Consider the following 23562-nt stretch of genomic DNA (forward strand, 5'->3'; position numbering starts at 1 on the left):
TCCACCTCCACCACAACCACCACCACTACCACCTCCACCACAACCACCACCGCCACCACTTCCACCACAACCACCACCACCTCCACCTCCACCACCACCTCCACCACCACCTCCACCTCCACCACTACCACCACCACCTCCACCACAACCACCACCACCTCCACCTCCACCACAACCACCACCGCCACCATGAATGTAATGTTTTTCCTTGCAGAACATACCATTTATTTAGCATTATAAACCAAATGTATTTATTCAAAAGAAAAAAGCATATGTATAAAGAAATAGATAATAGTCCAACTTCTCACCCCACCCATGACCCACCAAATTTAATAAACCTGTCTTTCCCACACAGGCTGATCCTGAGAAAAGAGTTTGAGAGAAGGTAGTTTATATGGGAGGTGCTGAGAAAACAGAACGGAGAAGTGATCAGTGCAAAGGAAGGTGACAGATAATGGCACTGAGCCACATACAACTTGGGGCAACTGGAACTTATCCCCATGGGGAAACTCAGAAATGGTCTAACACAGACAGCTCCGAGTTATCCCACTGAGGAGCAATGGGGCTGAAATGTTTATATACCAACTTCTGCATTTTGTGCAGCCTCAGGAAAAAACTCTCAGGCAAAGCCATACAGATACTGGCAGCTGGAATTATGACAGAGGACAGTGAAATAGCAAAGTCTGGGAGATATGGGTGGGCTACCAATAGGGTCTGCTACGATGCCTCCTGAAGGCCACTAATGCTTTCTCCTCTCACTGACTTTAAACTGAAGTCCACAGTGAATTTTTTGCATCATTAAGGTTAAAGCTACCTATGACTTTACACTGAAACCAGTAAAAGATAGAATGTGATTGACAGTTTCCTTTGCTCTTTCCAGAAAGGGAAAGATACTGTTGTAATTTTTTTCTATTACGCTTCCATTAGTCACTCAACATATATTGTACATATCCATATATACATGTATCTATATTTACACATCAGAGTCTGAATGATTTTACTCTCAATCTTTATCTGAAAATAGGGCATTGACTACATACTACTGCCCTTTTGAATTTTATAAGTCTCATATCAGAACCTTGATAGACAATTTCCTCCCCTTGCCTTCCACTGTACACTCTGGTTTCTCTCCTTAGATGAGTACCATTTAACTAGTGACAGGCTGAGCTGAAAGGAGACTGAACACAGTTCTTAATTACAACGTACCTGCCAGCTAAAAACAAATGAGCAATTATGTTTAATGGGAAAAGACTCCCCACTCCCTTAGGATGAGGTTAAAAATGATTAAAGACAAATCATGGGAAATTTCAAAGCTTTGCCTGGTCTTAAATGGGCTATGTAATCTTCAGCCCCTTAATGCTACATTTCAGGACACGGCGTATGATGAAGTCTCCTCACAGGCTCTCATCCTTCCTGGCCTGCAGAAGCATATTTGCCATTCCAAACACTTACAATGTCACTGTATTTTATTCACCACTCCCTTCTAATGAAATATTCCCACATACACATGCAAGTCATTTCGCTCACAATGCGCTGGTAATGGGATGCTTCGGAGCCTTTTGCAGGGAACAATGATTTATAGCCAGCAGGAGACTCAGGCTGAAATCAGGTGCACAGGTTTCTGAATGTCACATAATTTTACAGTCAGCTCTGAAGAAAATCTGGTGTCAAATTATGCATTTGGCTTGTACTTGAGGCTAGGGTGCAGTTACAGGAATTAATTCTGTAAAAAGGGCACCTCTTTATTTAACAGTATCTATTACAGGAGAAAATGCCTTATTTAGATGAATCATGTTAAGCATCTTTAAACTCTTTAGTTTTTCAAATGTGAAACTTAGGGAAGGAAGAATGATTTAGGGGACTAAGAAGTGGCCTGAGGGGGCTTTACAGTCTTTAACCTTCCTATACCTCTGATTTTAGTACAAAGTTTGACTAAGCTTATAGTTGTAACATTTTTGGTAGCTTTAGTCTTTCATTTATTAACTGTCTAACTATTGATCCGAGGAAGGAATTACTGAGAAGATAACCTAATGTCAAAAATTTAATAGCCTCAAAGAGAAAGAAGTAATTTAAGCCATTTATTTTAGGTGTAGTTAGTCATTAAAGTCATAATAGGACTCCAAATCCCAGAGTCCTAGAACTGCTTTTTTTTTTTTTTTTAATCATCTATAAAGATTGTCCATTCTAGGCTATCAGGACAGGTTGAAACGGGATCACAGATCATAGTGTGGGAGACCCACTACTCAAATTTACCTAAGAGCACTGTCCCCTGCACAAGAAGGCACTGCTGGGGAAGTCAAACACTCTGCTCCTCAGACCGTTCCCCACACAGTGGCCAGAGTGATCCGATCTGACAATGCCACTGTCCTTCTGTAACCTTCTGTGGCCTCTCATTACCCAAAAAAGACCCAAGCTTTTTACAAAGCCCTACCTGATCTGACCCTTGATAGAAGCAGTTTAAAACTCACCTACTTGAGGATTTTAAAGTTATTTAAAAAAAGGTTTTACTCTTTGCAATCACAAAATGAACTGGATTGAATTCTTTAAAAAGCCTTGTCTTTGAAACACTCATTGCAATTCTAGAAATAATAGTTGTCTTTCTGTGGTGATAAAAGGTATTTGCAGCAGAAGTACTTAGATTTCTACACATGAGCAAAATGGATCTGAATCAGAACAGTGACATTCTCTAAAAACATGCTTAAAAACAGTAGTTACCAAGTTCTGAAGACCCTAGCATAGATCTTGGGGTTTTTCAGAGAGGAAAAAAAAAAAGCCATCAGTCACACTACTATACGGTGGCTCTGGTATGAAAAGATAGCTTTCCACTGGGTGTAGATAGGCTTTAGTTTGTAGTCTTAGATATTACCTTGTCCAAGAAAGCATTTCCATCCTTCAGGGACCAGCCAGGAAGATTGGACAATCTGGGACTGCAAAACAAAAGATTAAGATTAAATTAACCTAAATAGATAATAATCAATGATTTCTTGGTAACTGTACTGTGTCCATAAAGTTAAGAACAGTTTAAAATTACTGGCAGTAGTTCTTACCCTAAATTCCAATAAAAAATCAGAGAAATAACCATGTTGTATCAAGCTTAAAAATTATGTGGCAATAGGATATTAAAAGGTCAAATAGTCTAGCAGAAAATTGGAAAAACTAAAAGAATCCTATGCAAAATAATAAAGAAAAAAGAAAGATGAGACATGAGAGCCTTTTATAATTGTCCAATCACTCCGTCTTCTTTCCCATGTGTTTGATAACAGTCCTTAGGACAGGGTAGAATAGGCATCATCTTATTGCAGATGAAAAAACAGATGCAGAGAGGATAGGAGCTCTGATGAGAACACTGCCCTACTATCTACCCATCAGCATTCACAACAAACACGAATACCCGAATTCCAGTCCAATCCACGCTTTGGGTTCACAGCTTTACAAGTGGATTAGTCACCTGTCACCTGTGACTTGAGTTTCCAATTCTGGAGAATGAAGCTAGTTTTCCCAAGTGTTACAAAATGACACCATGTCTAAAGTGAACAGCTTCTAGCAGATGAGGTAAATTTCATGTATATGTTACATTTTAAAAATTTGAATTAAAAAATCATTTACGACTAGTAATCTCGAGATTTAACTGTGTTCTACTAGTTGACCAGAAGAAATATAATGGAAGCTGAAAGTGCCAATAACTCAGGAGAGAAAACAGTATGCTGGTAAAAGTAAAAGCTTAATGACGAAGGCAATGTGTGAAGAAAAAGCCAACAGGATTCCAAGTTGGATGGCAAAAGGATTTCAGCACTCACTACAAAATTAACTTCCGTGATGCAAAAGTTAAGGGCAAAGTAAAGGTGCGGGACTAAAAGAATCAGAAACCAAGTATCTCTAAGGTCCCTCTTCCTCTTCCCAAAATAATTTGATCAGATGCTAAGTCTGTAATTAGATGATAGGTATGAAAGTCAACACAAAAGCATAAATATGTGAATATCTGTCAATCTTTTAGAAATGGTTAAAAACCTGAATAAAATATAAATGCATCTATTTTCAGAAAAAAGTGAGAATTGGGGGTGGGGGTAAGTTTTTTTTTGTTTTTGTTTTGCTGTTGTTGTTTTTTGAGATGGGAGTCTCACTCTGTCACCCAGGCTGGAGTGCAGTGGTGCAATCTCGGCTCACTGCAACCTCCGCCTCCCGGGTCCACGCCATTCTCCTGCCTCAGCCTCCCGAGTAGCTGGGACTACAGGTGCCCGCCACCACACCTGGCTAATTTTTTGTATTTTTAGTAGAGACGGGGTTTCACCGTGTTAGCCAGGATGGTCTCGATCTCCTGACCTCATGATCCAACCGCCTCAGCCTCCCAAAGTGCTGGGATTAACAGGCGTGAGCCACCGCACCCAGCCGGGGGTGGGGGTAAGTTTTAATTATTAGGTTGGTGCAAATAATTTTGACATTAATTCCAAACTTACAGAAAAGTTGCAAGGATGTGAATACAATGGATTCCCACATACCCTTTATCTAGATTAACTGTTTACATTTTGCCTTTATTTATCCAAAAGTGAGAATACCATTTCATACTAGAGAATGAAAATCACTACTGGAGGCCAGGTGCGGTGGCTCACACCTGTAATCCCAGCACTTTGGGAGGCCAAGGTGGGAGGATCATTTGAACCCAGGAGTTTCAGCCCAGCCTGGGCATCATAGTAAGACCCTGTCTCTATAATAAATTAAAAAATTAGCAGGCTGTGGTGGTACACGCTTGCAGTCTCAGCTACTTGGGAGGCCCAGGAGGGAGGATCGCTTGAGCCCAGGAGGTCAAGGCTGCACGGAGCTGTGATCGTGCCACTGCCACAAAGCAAGATCTTACTTTGAAACAAGACCCTGTCTCAAAAAAATAAAAAAAGAAAATCACTACTGAGAGAATCAAATTTGACTGGTATAAATCACACCTGATAAACTTTTTTTTTTTTTTTTAAACTCGGAGTTTTTAAAAAAGTTTTTAAAATAAACTCTGGGAGTTTTCTGCTCTAACTTTTCAGAAAAATATGCTATTACCATTAGTTGTTTTAATTCCCATCTCATTTCATAGTCACATATATTTTGAAGACTTCTTACTTCTTGAAAAATATATTTGCTATCAGATCAGATTAAGAAAGCAAGCTTTCCAATAAAATGTAATGACAAGACAATGTGGACACTGTTCTCATTTCATGCATGTTAACTCCCTAAAACAAGGCTGTAAATATCTACTTCCCTTTACAAAGAGAACTGGATCAAAGGACACACACTCTGTCTGTTCCCCATCAGACCCACACAAATCAGATGACAGATGCAGTTAGTTGTCCTCAACAAATGTTTAGAAATAGCAAGTTGCTTATCAGAATATAACTAATTTTTTAAAAAGCAAAATTTTCAGGTGTTGTGGTTTAAACTCCTGGAAAACATTCTTTAATAACATCAAGCCCACCTATTATACCTGGGTGGTTACTTTGGGTTAGAACCACTGCTGGTAGATGAGACTGAATGCTCAAAGGAAATCATGACCACATTGTGATAATAGTGCCAATGACAAAGGGATGCAAATACATCACCACATGGCAAAGAGATGCTGACTATAGAGATGAAAATATTTGCTTACTGTGTTCCAATGAGTTAATGAATAAACCATAAAGAGTAAATTTTAAGTTACCAAAGGGGAAGGGACTTATTTTTTTGCTTTTAATGATTACAAAGTTCGACTATGTAAACTTTGTAAACGAGGAGATAGAGATCTTTCCACAGAAATCTAATAAAATGGCTGGGCACGGTGGCTCACGCCTATAATCCCAGCACTTTGGGAGGCCGAGGCGGGTGGATCACCTGTGGGCAGGGGTTCGAGACCAGCCTGGCCAACATGGTGAAACCCTGTCTCTACTAAAAATACAAAATTATCCAGGTATGGTGGTGTGTGCCTATAATCCCAGCTACTTGAGAGGCCGAGGCAAGAGAATCACTTGAACCTGGGAGGCAGGGGTTGCAGTGAACCAAGATGGTGCCACTGTACTCCAGCCTGGGCAAAAAGAGCAAAACTCCATCTCAAAAAAAAAAAGAAAGAGAAGAAAGAGAAGAAAGAAAGAAAGAAAAAATCTAATAAAATATGGGAGGTAAAGGTACCAAAAAAATGATTATAGAAGAGCGCATCTTTGCACCCACTATTTTACTAACATTTCTTAGGAAAAAAGGATACCATTAAAATTTTTAGTCAAAAAAATGTATGAAAGATTTATTTTTAAAGCAATTGTTTATTTTTGAAAAATAGGTAAATTATTCTAAGATTTCTGTGGAAAGATTTCTATCTCCTTGTTTACGAAGTTTACACAGTCGAACTTTGTAATCATTAAAAGCAAAATAACCTAAGACAAGTAATCTATTGCCTAGGAAAATGCTGAAAAGAAGACTGAACATTATACGTAATTTCTTTTTTTTTGTTTTGTTTTGAGGCAGAGTCTCACCTCCTGGGTTTGCACCATTCTTCTGCCTCAGCCTCCCGAGTAGCTGGGACTACAGGCGCCTGCCACCACGCTCGGCTAATTTTTTGTATTTTTAGTTAGAGACGGTGTTTCACTGCGTTAACCAGGATGGTCTCGATCTCCTGACCTCGTGATCTGCCCGCGCGTCAGCCTCCCAAAGTGCTGGGATTACAGGCGTGAGCCACCGCGCCTGGCCCACAATTTCTTTTTTATTTTTATTAGAGACAGAGTCTTACTCTGTCACCCAAGCTGGAAAGCACTTGTGTGATCACAGCCCACCACAGACTCGAACTCCTGGGCTCGAGTCTCAGCCTTCCGAGCAGCTGGGACTACAGTTACATACCACCACGTCCAGGTATGAAATGTGTTACTTTTATAATCAGAAAATAATAGTGAAAGAGGCTTGAGTCCATTCATTCATTTATTCAAAAAATATTAACAAGCTTAATACTCAGTGCAAACTGTTGGAATGATAGCAAATAAACAATCCTTTCCTTTCAAGAGTTTGCAATCTAGTATAGGCAGAGAGTCATTACACCAGAATAAAATAAGAGCTCTGACAGGGGTACGCAGGAGGTGCCATGGGTTCACACAGGAAGGGCACTTTTGACAGTTTGCAGTGAGGTAGAGCAGAAAATAGGAGTTAGGAAGTGAAGGTAGAGGAGGTCTTTCAAGAAGAAGGAAACAGGGAAGAGCCTCATCACAAGGTGCAGTGTTGCAGGCAAGTGAGGTGTTCATCTTTTCACTCACTGAATCTTTATTTGCATGTCACTTTAGGAATCTTTATTTGCGTGTAGATGCTGGTGATAGGACTAGGTGCCAGCGATAGGACTGTGAGCAAAACACTCCCTCCTTCTGAGGAAGCAGGCAAGGCACATGAATCCAGTCAGCATGCAAACTGATGCGGACAAGTGGAGGCAGCATCAAAAGATTTCCCTGGGGACATAAGGACTGAGTTGAGATCTGGACAGGAGCAGAGTCAAGCGGAAACTGAGGGCAGGGCCTGAAGGCATAGAGAAAGTTTAGCTCCCACTTACAGGTAAGAACATACAGAATTTGGTTTTCTGTTCTTGTGTTGATTCACCAAGAATAATGGCCTCCAGCTGCATCCATGTCACTACAAAGGGCATGATTTTGTTCCTTTTTCTGGCTGTGTAGTATTCCATGGTGAACAGCCCAGCAGGTTCCTTCAGTCCTTCTCACCATGAACATCTTCCATGAGGGTTATTCACATGGAACTTTAAGCAGATTCCAAGACACTCCCTCCCAGTCCCCATCCAGCTAGAACGCCATCATTATGTTCTTCCTACATCAAAACTGTAGTCATAGATGATCTCACAGAGTCTTCCAAGCTGGAGAAACAATAGATGTGACTGCTCTGAAGAAGGAGTCAGAAGATTTCTTTGAAACTATTTAGTACAAGGAAACAAAGAAGAAGAGGCAGAGTATAAAGAAGGTACTGGAGGGGCAGGCGTGAAGCCTGATACACTGAGATGAGTGTGGTGTTTATCCTAACAGCAATGAAAAACCACTGAAAGGTTTTAAACAAGTAAGATAAGATTAGATTTGTGCTTCTAAAAGATGACTGTGGGGAAAATGGAACCATGTGCCTTATGATAATAGATACTATCATCGGCATGGTATTCCTACCAAAAACAATAACCCCAACCTAATCATGAGGGAACATCAGACAAACCCAAATTGAAAGTCGTTATATGAAATAATTGGCCATACTCTTAAAAACCTCAAGGTCATAAAAGATGGACTGGGAAAGTCTTCCAGATTAAAGGAGTCTGAAGAAATGACAGCTAAATGCAATGTGGATGGGATCTGGATGAGATCCTGGACCAGAAATTACCATTTTTCTCTTTTGCTATAACGGGTTTCATAGTGAATTATGAATTGGTAAAAGTGCAGACATATGTATAAGGTATACAGATTAGACACTGGTATACTATCAACGTAAATTCTCTGATTTTGATTTTTGTACCATGGTTATGTTAGAGGATGTCCTTGCTCTTTGGAAATACACTCAAGCATTTATGGGTGAGGAGCATCATGTCTGCGTCTTACTCTCAAATGGGTCAGAAAAAAATTATGTGTATACATATCAAGAGGAAATGATAAAGCAAATTTGTTAAAATGCCAACAAATTGGTAAAGGCAATTAGGAATTGCTTGTACTATTTTTGCAGCTTTTCTGTAAATCTGTAGGATTTCAAATAAAAAGTCACACAAAAAAGATGACTCTTGATTGAGACAGGGTCAAGATGAGAATTGAAGAATCTGGTGAGGAGACTTTAGTAATGATACCTATAAAAGACGGGAGTGACTACAGCAGCACTGAAGAGAAGTGACTGGATTTTAGAACTATTTAGAAGGTAAAAGTGTCAAGGCTTAATCAAAGACTGAATATGGAGCAGTGAGGAAGAGGGCTGAATCAAAGTTAACTCCCAGTTTTCTGGTTTTTATAAAAGGATACCATTTACTAAGATAGGAACTTGAAGAAAACCCTATCTGGAAGGATACATTTTCCTCTTCTGGACCCACTCTGATCATGAAAAAAAGTTTGAGGGCATGTTGAATTTTTTTTTTGTTTTTTTGAGACATAATCTCTCTCTCTCTCTTTCTGTCACCCAAGCTGGAGTGCAGTGGCACGATCATGGCTCACTGCAGCCTCAACTTTCTGGGCTCAAGTGATCCTCCTGCCTCAAACTCCCAAGTCAGCTAGGACTACAGGCACACACCACCATGCCTAGCTAATTTTAAAATTTTTGGTAGGCATTTTGGACACATCAATCTGGAACTTGGAAAAGAGTTACTAACTAAAGATACACATTTGTAAGTTGCTGTTTGGATGGTTATTGCAGCTCTGAGCAATTTACTTTTTATAATTTCAACTTGTATTTAGATTCATAGGGTACATGTGCAGGTTTGTTACCTGGTTATATTTCATTATGCTGAGGTTTGGGGTACAACTGATCCTGTCACCCAGGTAGTGAGCATGGTAGCCAAGAGTTAGTTTTTCAATCCTTGGCCCCTCCCTATCTAGCCCTTCTAGTAGTCCCCAGTGTCTATTGTTGCCATCTTTATGTCCATGTGAACCCAATGTTTAGATTCCACTTACAAATGAGAACATGCAGTATTTGGTTTTCTATTCTTGTGTCAATTCACCAAGAATAATGGCCTCCAGTTGCATCCATGTCACTGCAAAGGGCATGATTTAGTTCTTTTTTTATGGCTGTGTAGTATTCCACGGTGTATATGTACTACATTTTCTTTATCCAGTCCACTGCTGAGGGGCACTTAAGTTGCTTCCATGTCTTTGCTATTATGAATAGTGCTGAGCATTTATTAAGTGCCCTTGGTGGAGAATATGATGGCCAAGCAATGAACCCTGAAGATGTCAATACATGATGGCCAATTACAGGAAAACACATCTCCAAAGTATACACAGAAAGAAGGGTTACAGAGGTAAGAGGAAAACCAGGAATGCATTATCACGGAGGTTAGTGCTGCTGAATGGTCAAGTAAGATGAGGACTGACAAATGCCCATCACATCTAATAACATGGAGGTCATGTGGGACCTGAGAAGTTCTAGTGGAGTGGTGTGGGCAGAGTGAAGACTGGATAGGGTTTAGAAATGCTGAGGGGGAAAAAGGAGTTGATTGTTTTTTAAATTTTAAGTTAAAAGTGAACGATTATAATTAAATGACAAGATGGAAAAGTCCAAGACAAAGCAAAGATATAATAATTAGTTAATTATAATAGTAAAAGGACTCTGAAAAAGTGATTAGTATGGAATCCAGAGAAGATAAAGCAATTCATTCATACAACAAATACTTACTAAGTAGCTACCACATGCCAAGAATAGTTCTAGGCAGTGGGAATACAATGGAGAACCAAATTCCCTGCCTTTATGAAATTTACATGTAGTGGAGAAGAAAGACATATAAATAAATATGTACTTTGAATGCAATAAGTGCTACAAAGACAAATAAAGCAGCTGAGGGGATAGAGAGGGTCAGGAATACCATTTTAGGCAACTGTGTCCTGGTCTGAGCAAAAGGAGACATCTTTTGTAAGAAACCGTATGGATAGCTAACCATTCTCCTAGTAGAACTTCCCTCTGAGAGTGAAAGAATGGGAAGGGGAAGAGAGGGAAAGAGAATTCCACTGCTGAGCCAGGACCATGAGAACAGTAGAACTGGGTAAGGGTGAGAGTGAACAGGAAGGGGAAAACATGCAGCTGGGATTGTCTGCCCTCATCCAGTTCTCATCATCCAGGAAATTCATGACCCCACAGAGCAGGTTGGGCTCCCTTTTGGAATCTCTCATGGTATCTTAGATTTTATTTTTAAAGTAATTATCCTAAATATATATATTTGTTTTCTAATCACAAGTATAATTAAATCTTCATCTGTGTGATGTCTTTCTCCCTGATAGACTAAGTTCCATGAGGGAAATTAGGTTATTCTGTTCATCTCTAAATCCTCTGGTCCAGAACAGGGCAGATTTTTAATAAACATCAAACAAACAAACATTTTGCTCTCTGGGGGAAAAAGACAATAATATCAGGCTATTTTATTAGGAAATAACCAATTGTCATGTAAACAAGCTCCTCCCAATCCAGTTTTTGGGCAGTATCTGTGGGTGGCACATGTATTTCTAAATGCTGAGTGTAATTATAACTGAATTCCATCTGCTTTGCATAAAATGTAATCTGGAATTACCTCTGACCTTATCCTCACACCACCTTACTGTACCCCTTATCTCAGAAAAATCAATAGTTGATGATAATTTTTCTAGATGGTTCATCGGGTTATCACTGTGAATAATCATTGTACTCAGTGATGTCTTCAGGAATGACTGAGATAAACTAGAAAGCTTACCCAGCTTACTATGCTTTTGAGCTCTTAAATCTGCTTTAGACAGCTTTTCCATATCCTATCTTGTATGTGGTGTCACTTTTTGCTACTGTAAGTATATTTGCTTCAACAAGGTAGCCACTTCTTTTATAAACTGTTTCTAAATAGTAGTATGCTGGGAAACCAATTTCCTAAGGCAAAGTCTTAGTTAAGCATAAACAGTGCTATTGTAGGCCTGAGGCAATCTGTCTCATTTAAGATATGAACTTGGGCTACATATGTGGTTCTAAATCTAAAGTTGACTTAGTATGAAAATAATGCACAGACGCCTGTCGAAAAGAAATGTCAGACTCTATGCTGTTAAGTCTCTGCAAAGGCTGCTAAACAATTCTAAAATTCAATTCTTGGGCTCATCAGTTGACCATTTACCAGCTCTTATGTGAATTAGCAAGAAAGACGAAATATACATGACCTCAGTTGTACTGAGCAGTTGCAGGAACATTTTACAGAAGCTCAGAAGAAGTTATAATAAAGAAGCCAATCAATAAATCAATAGAACACTTTCCATCAGCTCAGCCAAAGGAAATTATTTTGATAAAGAACATTTTTAAGGGAACAAAGCAAACTTACAACAATGTACTAGGTACTAGTAACCTTCATACTAATGGTACCATTTTTCAGCAAACTTAAAGCTCATTTTGTCTTTGGCTGCACCAGCACATACCTTTGAACAAGTGGCAAAGGAAGGAAATTGAGGGTAGAAGTCATGTCCAGTCCGCAGTCCAACATAATGGTGGTTGATTTGAATTTGAGCACATTGCATGGTAAGGTTGGGTGCCCTGACAGGCAATACTGAAAAAAATTAAATCACTTTGATCAGTAATCAATTACAGAACCCTACAAAGTAAAGTGAATTAAATAACACTGATGATCTTCTCTCATAAGACCAGCGTGTTAAGTTCAGCTAACTTTCTATGTGGTTTCTGCTCTTTTACTGCTTGGGGACTACTTTCCCTAGCCGTTAAAAATACTCAAAAGTCTCAGATCACACCCGTCTGTCTTTTCACAGGGTGCCAAGGCAAGCGTGGTTTTACATGGGCCACAGTTATTCAAAATAGAAGGTTTCAAGGCTATGGTTATTCATTCCATTCTCACAAGACACTGGTGAATTATCATTTTCCCCTTTGTATGTAAGTACTGTCTAAAGCTGTGGATGTCAATGAAACTCTAAGCAGGACACTCAAACTGTGCTCTAGGTTTGGTTTTCTCCCCTTGTAAACAAGTGACCTTCCTCAAAGAGGAACTGGTTAGAAAGGTTAACTAACAAGCATGAGTAAAGGTTTATGCTCAGTCTTGTCAGAAGAAATGACTCAAAAGGACAAGTGACTTCCCTGATGTGCAGACACTAAGCAGGAGTGTGGGAACCTACTTCCAGACAAGTAGGAATCTCTTGCCTGTGGCGGCAGAGCTCAGAAGTCAAAGGGGCACAAGCCACAATGGTGTCTTCAAAGGAGAGTGAACACAACACACTGACCCAAAACATTTCTCACGTTCTCCTCAATGCTGTGGCAGTGACAGATCTGCCACACTGAAAATTATTTATATGGGACACGCTCTGTCACCTTTAATAATTCTATTGCTGCTCTGAAGAAAAGAAATGGAAGAAGACCCTTTCCCCAACTTTTAAAGCCCTCCCTTGAGCAACAGAGCCTAGAAAACTAAGGGAACAGTGTGCTGAATCCACTAGCAAGCCCATTCTCTCCTTTTTTTTTCCCTTGAGACGGAGTCTCACTCTGTTGCCTAGGCTGGAGTGCAGTGGTGTGATCTCAGCTCACTGCAACCTCCGCCTCCCTGGTTCAAGCGATTCTCCTGACTCAGCCTCCCAAGTAGCTGGGATTACAGGTGTCTGCCACCATGCCTGGCTGATTGTTTTGTATTTTTAGTAGAGATGGGGTTTCACCATGTTGGCCAGGGTGGTCACAAACTCCTAACCTCAAGTGATCTGCCCGCCTCCTTGGCCTCCCAAAGTGCTGGGGTTATAGCCGTGAGCCATGGCGCCCGAGCGTCTCCTGATTTAAGCACAAGGACAGCTCCAGTGAGAGTGAAGCTCCATCAATGCCCAGCCCCATATGGCCTCAGTCACTTAGGCTAAGTCTTTCCAGGTATTTGTTGCTCTGTTGGTTCTATCTTTGTAGTGGATGAATTTTCCACTTTTCTCCAGAGGACGTTACAGGAACTGGTAATTTTTTGAAAACTGCATGTTCTAAAAATGGTAAGGCCAAGAGCCAAGAAGTTGTATTTTGCAAGCTGCTTCTTCATTCCAAGTTTATGTATGATGACTATATTTTACCAAACCAAAATTCACAACTCATGATCTGAAAAGATACAAGGCACTTACGACGAAAACAATACAAATTATTTAAAACTGCAATTGTCCTGAAGAAGTCTAGGATCCATGATTTTGGTAATTACACTTTACATAAGTTCCTTCTTTGATAGGTATCAGGATTACAGAAAATTTTTCCCTCCTAATTAAGACAGAGATATTCCTATCCCCACCCTCCATCTGGTTCCCTATTGCTACTTGGTCTTTATCCCCATCTAAGAACTATTTGTTAAAGATAAACTATCTCAAAATGAACACAAAGCATCATGTTAAACTTGCTCCAAATATAGCCAATGTTCCAGGAAAAGCTTTCCTATATTTCTCCTTTCAAAAATAAGAAAAAATCAGATATTCAGAAAAGCATGGAAGAAAATAAAATGAAATGCGTGTAACAGTTATTTCTGAGTGGGAAGATTATTGTCCAATTTTCTTCTTTCAGCTTTCTCCATTTTCCAAAAGTTAGCAATGAGCTTTTACTACATTTTTATAATCAGAAAAAAAATGTGATTAAAACAAAACAGACAATTTAGCCAGCCACATTGAATGACAAAATATTTTTTGTCTTCTTCCTTAATTCTAAATTATGGAGGATAAGGTACACCAGAAAACAGAAGAATATGTAAAATTTTTAAAAGCTGATGCTCAAAAGATTTCAGCAAAGAAAGTTCGCTGAAAGACTTTACATTTGTTACTGTTCTTAAAGGCCAAAGGCCAAAGAAAAGTGAGGAATGCTTTCTAACGGCTACCACAATGGAACAAACATTTTCAGAGCACTGACGAAAGGTGCCAGGCCCCGAGCTCATTTGCCTTATTTGTATGGATGAGAAGGTTGAGCTCTACCCAGTTTCAGAAGCTTTTCTGGGAAGAGCTGAAGACACACAGCGAGGTCCCTCTGACTCCAAAGATCCCACTCATGCTTCCCAAACTGCACTGCTCATCGTGGGTCAACTGAGTGCACGGGAGCACAGAGTGGCTGCCTGAGGTTCACACACTTGTACAGGAGGCGCTTGCAAAGGGCCCCAGACCCTGTGGCCTCCAGCGATGCTCTTTGTGCAATTCCAGTTTTCTGCCTCTGTCACCAGCAGCATATCATCTACTGAGGGTTATGAGACTAAGGCACAAAACCAGTAAGTAATTATGGAAATAAAATTATCTACAATCACACCAATCTGATTATCATTTTTATATTCCATCTTTTTTCATATTTGTAAAAGCTGTAATTTTAGTATTCACACTGCTGTGTGTGCTGCTTCAACTCTTGATGACTATGTTTTCCTCATGTTACATGACACTTAATTTTTATTGGCCTAAGTAAATATACCATGGTTTGTTTGGTCATTCATTCCCTTATTGTTGAACATTGAGGGTTGTTTCCTGTCACTCTACTATCACAAGCATGGCTGTGGTGATCACTTTAGTGCGTAAGTCTTTTTCCATACTGGACTATTTTTTAAGATGATTCCCAGAAGTAGCATTAACTGGGTCAAAAAAGATGAGTATTTTACGGCTCTTTCAATCTGCCAAAATGCTTTCCAAAAAGGACTGTACTTATTTACAATGTCATTGGTAATATATCAGAAGATCTGTTTCACTGCTCAAACCCATGAGCATTATATTCAAAACCATTTAAATCTGTACTGAAATGCAGCTATCATCCTAGTAGCAGCCATGTAGAGGTAATTAAATGACCCTAACCAAGGAAAGTTAACTATTTGATAAGTGGCGTTAGTTTTGAGAGGCAGTTTGGTGCAATGATATAAAGTAGGGAGTTTGAAGTTAAGACTACCTGGGCTCAAATCTTGGCTGCACTCAGTGTTAATGTGTGATTTTGGGAAAGTTACTTAACTTTGAACCGTTAAGGTGCAGTAATAGAACCTATCCTTGTAGCAGAGTTGCTGGGAGGACTAAATGAATGGATACACTGCCTGGTGCACAGTAAGTGCTCTTAGTTACTATCAGTTATAAAATCATTAAGGGGCCGAAGAGGTCATTTAAGTTTGGATGGAGTAATTTATATTCTACAGCAGCATTCACTAACATCTTATACATGTGTATCCCCTAAGACTAGGTGAAGTGAATGAACAATTTTATAAATAATTCCCATTTTGCTGGTCTGCTCTTCAGGAAGATAGATCCACTAGTAAGTACAGAATAATCTTTATTTTTTTCTAGCTTAACAAGCACATAGCAATGCTTTCATGTTCATTTTATTTCTACTTAATTAAAAAGCTACAGGTTTTTCTGTGATCACAATCTACAGTTGGCTCTCCATATCCAAGGCTTTTGCATCCACGATTCAACCAACTACAAATGGAAAAATATCTGAAAAGATAAAACTACAAATAATAAAATATAACAATACAGCAAAAGTTATATAAATTTTAAAATGCAGCCTGGGCGTAGTGGCTCACTCCTGTAATCCCAGCACTTTGGGAGGCCAAGGCGGGAAGATCACCTGAGGTCAGGAGTTCAAGACCAGCCTGACCAATACGGTGAAACCTCGTCTCTACTAAAGATACAAAAATTAGCTGGGCATGGTGGCGAGTGCCTGTAATCCCAGCTACTTGTGAGGCTGAGGCTGAGGCAGGAGAATCACTTGAGCCCAGGAGGCAGAGGTTGCAGTGAGCTGAGATCACGCCACTGCACACCAGCCTGGGTGACAGAGCAAAACTCTGTCTCAAAAAACAAAAACAAAAACAAACAAACAAACAAAAAGCAATGTACAACTACTTGCACAACAATTATATTGTATTAGACGTTATCTGCTGTGGGTATGGAGGGACTACTATACTATCTGTATTTCCCTGTGTGCCTTTTTTTCACAGAATAAGTGGAAACTGGTTTTGAAAGTTACATATGGCTAAGATAAACATTATTTATATTTTTTGAATAAAAATTTTATCAGTTATACTTAGTGTATATATTTCTCATTCTGTTATTTTCATTAAAAAGCTTTTAATACAGGCAGGCATGGCGGCTCATGCCTATAATCCCAGCACACTGGGAGGTCAAGGCAGGAGGATAACTTAAGGCCAAGAGTTTGAGGCGAGTCTGGACAACACAGTGAGACCCTGTCTGTACAAAAAATAAAAAAAATTAGCCAGGTGTGGTGGCACACAACAGATGCCAGAAGACAACTGGAGTAGTATCTTTGGGGTTTTAAGGTAATTTGCTACCCCATAATTCCAACACCATCATTGTCGAGAAGTAAAGAAATTTTCAGACCAATAGTAACTAAGAATTCACTATTTCAACACCATCACTGAAGGAGGTATATTCAAGATTATATTTCAGGAAGAAGGGAGTTGAACTCAGAAGAAATGGGATACAAGAAGGATTGGTGAGCAAATAAAGTGGTTAAAATATTGTTAAATAATAACTATTTTAAAAGTCAAATAATTCATTGACTCTAAAATATGATTAAAACACGTCTGTCTTTTATTTACATACCACTGAGAAAAACAGCAACAATGAGAATTAAATCATAACACAGTGCTTTAATGATGGGACTGAACAGTGCATTATATTATTACATTAACTTCTTTTTTCTTTGAAATTCCTTTCATCTAGTGCAAGAAATTTGTCATTTGTCTTCATATGCATGAGAACGAGATACAGAATCCTGTTGTATATATCTTGGTTATAAAACATCAAAGCTTCAACTTGGCCAGATGCGGTGGCTCACGCCTGTAATCCTAACATTTTGGGAGGCTGAGGCAGGTGGATCACTTGAGTGATTAGCCCAGCGTGGTGGTGTGCACCTGTAATCCCAGCTACTCGGGAGGCTGAGGCAGGAGAATGGCTTAAACCCAGGAGGCGGAGGTTGCAGTGAGCTGAGATTGCACCACTGCACTCCCTCCTCAGAGACACAGCGAGACTCCGTCTCAAAAAAAAAAAAAAATCAAAGTTTCAACTTGTAGTCAGTTTTCACAGTAAAAAAATCTCAGATAATCAGAAGAAAAAGTAAAAACAAAAAATCATAATAACTAAAACTTGAAAATCAAGAAATAACAGTATAATCATATTATTGAAAAATATAAAGATAACTAGCAGAGTCAAAAAAGTTATCTCTTAAATTTGGGAACTGGGGACTGAGAGTTTTTACAGTTTGTAAAACTATTTGATTCATTTTTAACCGTGCAGATATAAAATTTTATTTAAAAAAAAACACATTAGACAATGATTCACCAAATTAAAAAAGTGGGTATATCTATACAATTTATAAATAAACCTAGAAACCTATTTAGAAATAGCCCAGCTACTTGGGAGATCGAGGCAAGAGGACTGCTCACGCCCAGGAGTTGAAGGCTACAGTGTGCTGTGATCGTGCCACTGCACTCCAGCCTGGGCAACAGAGCTAGACCCCATCTCTAAGAAAAAATAAGTAAAATTTTTAAAAACCTGGAAATAGATTTTAAGACAAAGATTATTACATAATGATAAACAGTTCACTGGTAATACATAATAACTGTGACCCTTATGTACAAGCAATGTAGCCTCAAAATATATGAAGCGAAATTTGACAGAATTACAAAGATTTCTGGGGAGAAATCTGCTGCCAGTCTAGCTGGTGTTTTAAGCTGCTATTAAAATATTCTCTTTGTTGTTGGTGCTCTGATTTTTCAAAAAGATGTGCATGGGTATGAGGTATAACTTACTTTCCTTTTGGTTTATGCTTCTAACACATAAGAACTCGTCTTTCACAACTGTGAAAAATACTGTCAGCCATGATCACTTTAAATACGGCCTCTCTCCATTCTTTCTAGTTTCTACTTCTGGAATGCCTATTAAATGCATGTGGTAATGCTTCATTTTACTCCCCTTCCCTGTGACTAAACTATCCTTTCTTTTTTTTTTTTTTTGCTATGTATAGTGCATTCTGGGTATTTTCTTCAGATTTATCTCACATTTTGCTAATTCTTTCTTTAGTGGTGTCAAATCTGCTATTTAACCAATGGGTTAAATACCGAAATTTTCTTCCCAGTGACTATGTTTTTCAAATCTAGAAGTCCTCTTTCCTTATTGAAAAGTCCTCTTGCCTTATTGAAAACAGCATCTTATTCTTTTCAAAGGTTTGCATTCCTTCACACATGCCTTTAAATCACTTTCACATATTAAGAGTCTCCATGTTACACGATTTTCTGAAGTTCTTGGTAGTCTTACTATGACCACTCATCCTAACTCATGGCGGATTTCAGATCCTTTAACAGTTTGCATGGTGAGCTCATTTTTAGTAGGGCTTTGTGGGAATTCTGTGGGAACTCTATGAGGAATGGGTTGGGGCCGGTCCGCAATAAATGTCACCATTTTGAGGCCATTTTATGTTGATTTCTCAGCTTAAATATCTGTACTATAAGGGGAGCATACACATCAGACTCTCAACACTCTCAAAGCACTGGCCCAAGCTCCTTGCAGAGACGAGCTTCCTTACAGACCCCAGGAGCAAACAAATGAAATTTTCCTAGTACTCCTTTCACTGATGTATATAGTCCTTGGGAGTTTCTTGGTTATCAATCTTGAAATATGCATTTTGAATGTTACATTTATTACTAACAAGATTAAATCATATTATGCTAAGGTTTCAGCAAATCTAATACTTTAAGAATCTGCTGGCCGGGCGCGGTGGCTGACGCCTGTAATCCCAGCACTTTGGGAGGCTGAGGCGGGCGGGTCATGAGGTCAGGAGATCGAGACCATTCTGGCTAACACGGTGAACCCTCATCTCTACTAAAAATACAAAAATTAGCCGGGCATGGTGGCGGGAGCCTGTAGTCCCAGCTACTCGGGAGGCTGAGGCAGAAGACTGGTGTGAACCCAGAAGGCGGAGCTTGCAGTCAGCCAAGATCGGGCCGCTGCACTCCAGTCTGGGTGACAGAGCGAAACTGTCAAAAAAACAAACAAACAAACAAAATACAGAAAAAAAAAAAAAAGAAAAGAAAAAGAAAAAAATCTGCTTTCCAGCTGGGCGCGGTGGCTCATGCCTGTAATCCTAGCACTTTGAGATGCCAAGGTGGGTGGACTGCCCAAGCTCAGGAGCTGGAGACCAGCCTGGGCAACATGGTGAAACCCCACCTCTACTAAAATACAAAAAATTAGGCTAGAAGCAGTGGCTCATGCCTGTAATCCCAGCACTTTGGGAGGCCAAGGTGGGTGGATCACTTGAGGTCAGGAATTCAAGACCAGCCTGGCCAACATGGTAAAACCCTGTCTCAACTAAAAAAAACAAAAATTAGCTGGGCCTCGTGGCATGTGCCTGTAATCCTAGCTACTCGGGAGGCTGAGGCAGGAGAATCACTTGAACCCAGGAGGCGGAGGTTGCAGTGAGTGGAGATCGTGCCACTGGACTCCAGCCTAGGTGACAGAGTAAGACTCCGTCTACAAAAAAAATTAGCCAGGTGTGGTGGCGTGCGCCTGTAATCCCAGCTACTTGGGAGGCTGAGACAGGAGACTCACTTGAACCTGGGAGGCGCAGGTTGCAGTGAGCTGAGATTAAAAAAAAATAGGCCATACAAACAAAATGACAGCCAGCCAACTTAATCTCACAAAAATCTCTAAAAGCAGTATGAAATACTGTGAACTTCCTAAAAAAAATTTGGCAAATTAGTAAATTTGGCAATTTGGTAATATGACAAATTGAATTTTAGTGAACTGACTTTGGGTAACAAGTCTTTTTTTTTTTGCAAAAAGAACCATAGACTAAAACATCATCTATGTTCTTTTCTCTAGTCTTGTTTAAAGTAATTAAAATATGTATAGTTATTATGCTATGGTGTTTATTAGGTATCGGGTACTCTGTAAGAACTTTATATTTTAACTCTTATAATCCTCCCAAGAATGCCATGAGGTAGGAATTATTTTCTCATTTTACAGATGAAAAAAACGAGGTATAGGAAGTATAAAACTTTCACATGATCCCAAAGTTCTAAGAAAATGTGCCAGGACTTGAACCTGGACAGTGAGCTCTGGAATCAGTACAGTTAGCCAACACGGCATACACTCCGTGTTACACAGTATGAAAGACATTGTCAGAGACCTAAAGACTTATTATTTTTTGCAGAGGTGGTATACTCTAAAAGGCCTTATTTTGAATTGGTAAGAATGCAGATGAGTTTATAATCTGGTTCTGAACAAAGAAGATTAGTTAGCTAACTGATGCAATAAAGGTCCCAAGTAAATTAAAATATTAAATTGCCCTGCAATCCATCATAAGCAGTAATTTTCTTTTGTTGGTTTTCCTTTCCATTCAAAAACAGTGAGAAGATTCTCTTACTGTAAAGTAGTTTTGCTGTTGAAACTGCCTTTAATTATCTGTACTGTAACCTATAACTTCTAGGCTGAATTGATGCCAATAGCTCTTTACTCTTGCTTGAGAGAACTGCACAGTCATAAAGAAACTTTTTTTTTTAATAGGCAATAGTGTTAATGAAGTAAGTTGTAAATGACATCACCAATTTTTTCCGTTTTCTATTTAACCAACCCATGTATCACATCATCCAATATCTCATTTGACATCAGCATAAATTACTAGTTCTAACTTTGCTGATATATTGATTAGCCTGAATGAATTCCTAAATTCTATGGGTCTCAAATATCTTCATCTGACAAACGGGGAGATTTAACTAGATTATTCTAAGCTTTCTTTTAACACAAAAATGTTGTTTCTCATTATTCCACCATTTCACTGGGTCAGTCAAAACTCTTCTTTTATATAACCTGTCACCAACATGTCTGTGACACTGTGCTCTTTATAATTGACTTTCTGGGCCGGATACGGTGGCTCATGGCTCTAATCCCAGCACTTTGGGAGGCCGAGGCGGATCACCTCAGGCCAGGAGTTCAAGACCAGCCTGGCCAACATGGCGAAACCCCGTCTCTACTAAAAATACAAAAATTAGCTGGGCGTGGTGGCACATACCTTTAATCCCAGCTACTTGGGAGGCTGAGGCAGGAGAATAGCTTGAGGAGGCGGAGGTTGCAGTGAGCAGAGATCACACCATTGCACTCCATCCTGGGCTACAGAATGAGACTTCTGTCTCAAAAAAAAAAAAAAAATTGACTTTCTGAAGATGTAAAAAACTATACAATGCACAAGCTGGAACTAATTTCAACATCATCTAAATGCTTCCTTTAAAAAAAATTTTATTATTTTCTTTCAAAAAGTTTAAAATAGAGATGGGGTTTTGCCATGTTGCCCAGGGTGGTGCTAAACTTCTGGGCTCCAGCGAGTGATCCGCCAGCCTTGGCCTCCCAAAGTGCTAGGATTACAGGTCTGAGCCACCATGCCCAGCCTAAATGTTTCTTTTAGAAACAAGGAACCCTGTTCTTCCAGAGCTTGTAAACTTTTCTCTTCTCCAACACATCCAAGTATAAACATTCACTGCCATCAGTAAATGCAGTTCACTAGGAGACACTCCATGGCCTAACAGGGCATATAAGGTTCCCAGAGGGGCCGGGAGCATCCCTACCTTATATTACCCCATTTTGAGATTCTGGCTTCCACTGAGCCAAATTTGCCTAATTTGGAGGCAAATTACCCCTGCTAGGAATTTTGGGCCAGGCCCTCCAACAATCAGAGTTCTATAAATACATTTCAATTTTATTTGGTAATCTTTCACTTTCTTCCACTTTGTGTCTTGATTCCATCTCGCAGGAGAGCTGTTAAATGTGCCAATCATACTCACTGTCAAACTGACTACACAGCTGGATAAAAGAGAAGGATAATTTTCCACTTGTGCAGAAAATCTGTAGCATGCATGGTGAACACAGAAAAGCCACTTTCTGGTTGAAGAGTGGCTAGATATCACATACAGCTGAGTAACTGCCACTTAGGGCTGCTCCCTCACACTCATCCTGTCCTCTACTTGGCTTTCCATGAAAATGAGACAAGCAGCAGAGGGTGGTCATAAAAAGCAAAATTTCCCCAACAGAAGCGCAGGAAGGGTGGAAATGTTGATAGTAAACCATTAAGGGCGAGGGAAGGAAAACAGGTAGGGGCTGCCTTCGGAACCAACATTGTTGGCTATCTGGAACCAGCACTTAATACATGTTAAGAAGTAATTATAGTTGATGAAAAAAAGTTCATGGAACTATATATGTGACTCTGTTTGTTACATATATATATGTATGTATAAAAGACTGTAAGCACACACACCAAACTGATTGAAGTGGTTACCACAGGGGCGAGTGGTTGATCATACTGGAACTCTCACTTTCTACTTATATACTTCTGTATCCTTGACTACTACTTCTTTTAAGCATTAACCAGTGTTTTTTTTTAGAATCAGAAAAAAGCTTTTTTTCTCTTTTTTTTTTTTTGAATAAAGAGTCACTACCAGAGAAGTTTCTATTGGCAACAAAGTTTTTAAGGACAATATAATTTATACAAATTGCTGAAAATGTGCAACAACGACAACTGGCAAGAAAGAAAAATGGTTAATGAAATGGTAAAACTTGTAAATGGCTAGAGGATCAGCATCAAGAAGGGAGACTTATTAGTGTATGTTGGTTCAAGAGTAAGCTAAGAATTTATTCTAGCATGTTAGAAATATGCTTTTTTTTCTCTCTTCAAATCACATATAAATGCAATGGTTCAAGTTTCAAGGTTTAGACAAATCTGGACATCAAAATCAATCATAAAGCATAGAGCAGAAATACTAGGGAGTTCCTGGTCACAATTGTGAAGACAATCAGGAAGGGGTTCCCTAACTCAACAGACTTTCAATGCAGACAAAGGTGTTTTATATTTAGGGGGAAGATGCCTGGTACAATACATTTCAGCAAGGAGGAGAGCATGCCTAGTTTCAATCTTTGAACA

The 23562-nt window shown here is 39.4% G+C and overlaps 1 protein-coding gene across 2 annotated transcripts in view; it reads right to left on the minus strand.

Annotated features, from left to right (window-relative positions):
- Window positions 1-23562, minus strand: part of INTS9 (integrator complex subunit 9) — a 118948-nt gene that overhangs the window by 77759 nt on the left and 17627 nt on the right. For both annotated transcript variants that reach the window (XM_054499491.2, XM_063669390.1), the window contains exons 3-4: window positions 12087-12214; window positions 2867-2927 (exon numbers count right to left, since the gene is read on the minus strand). In XM_054499491.2, the coding sequence (XP_054355466.1) occupies window positions 2867-2927; window positions 12087-12214 (189 nt within the window). The remainder of the gene's footprint in view (window positions 1-2866; window positions 2928-12086; window positions 12215-23562) is intronic.

The sequence above is a fragment of the Pongo pygmaeus genome, chromosome 7 (genome assembly GCF_028885625.2).
Source record: "Pongo pygmaeus isolate AG05252 chromosome 7, NHGRI_mPonPyg2-v2.0_pri, whole genome shotgun sequence".
NCBI lineage: Eukaryota > Metazoa > Chordata > Mammalia > Primates > Hominidae > Pongo > Pongo pygmaeus.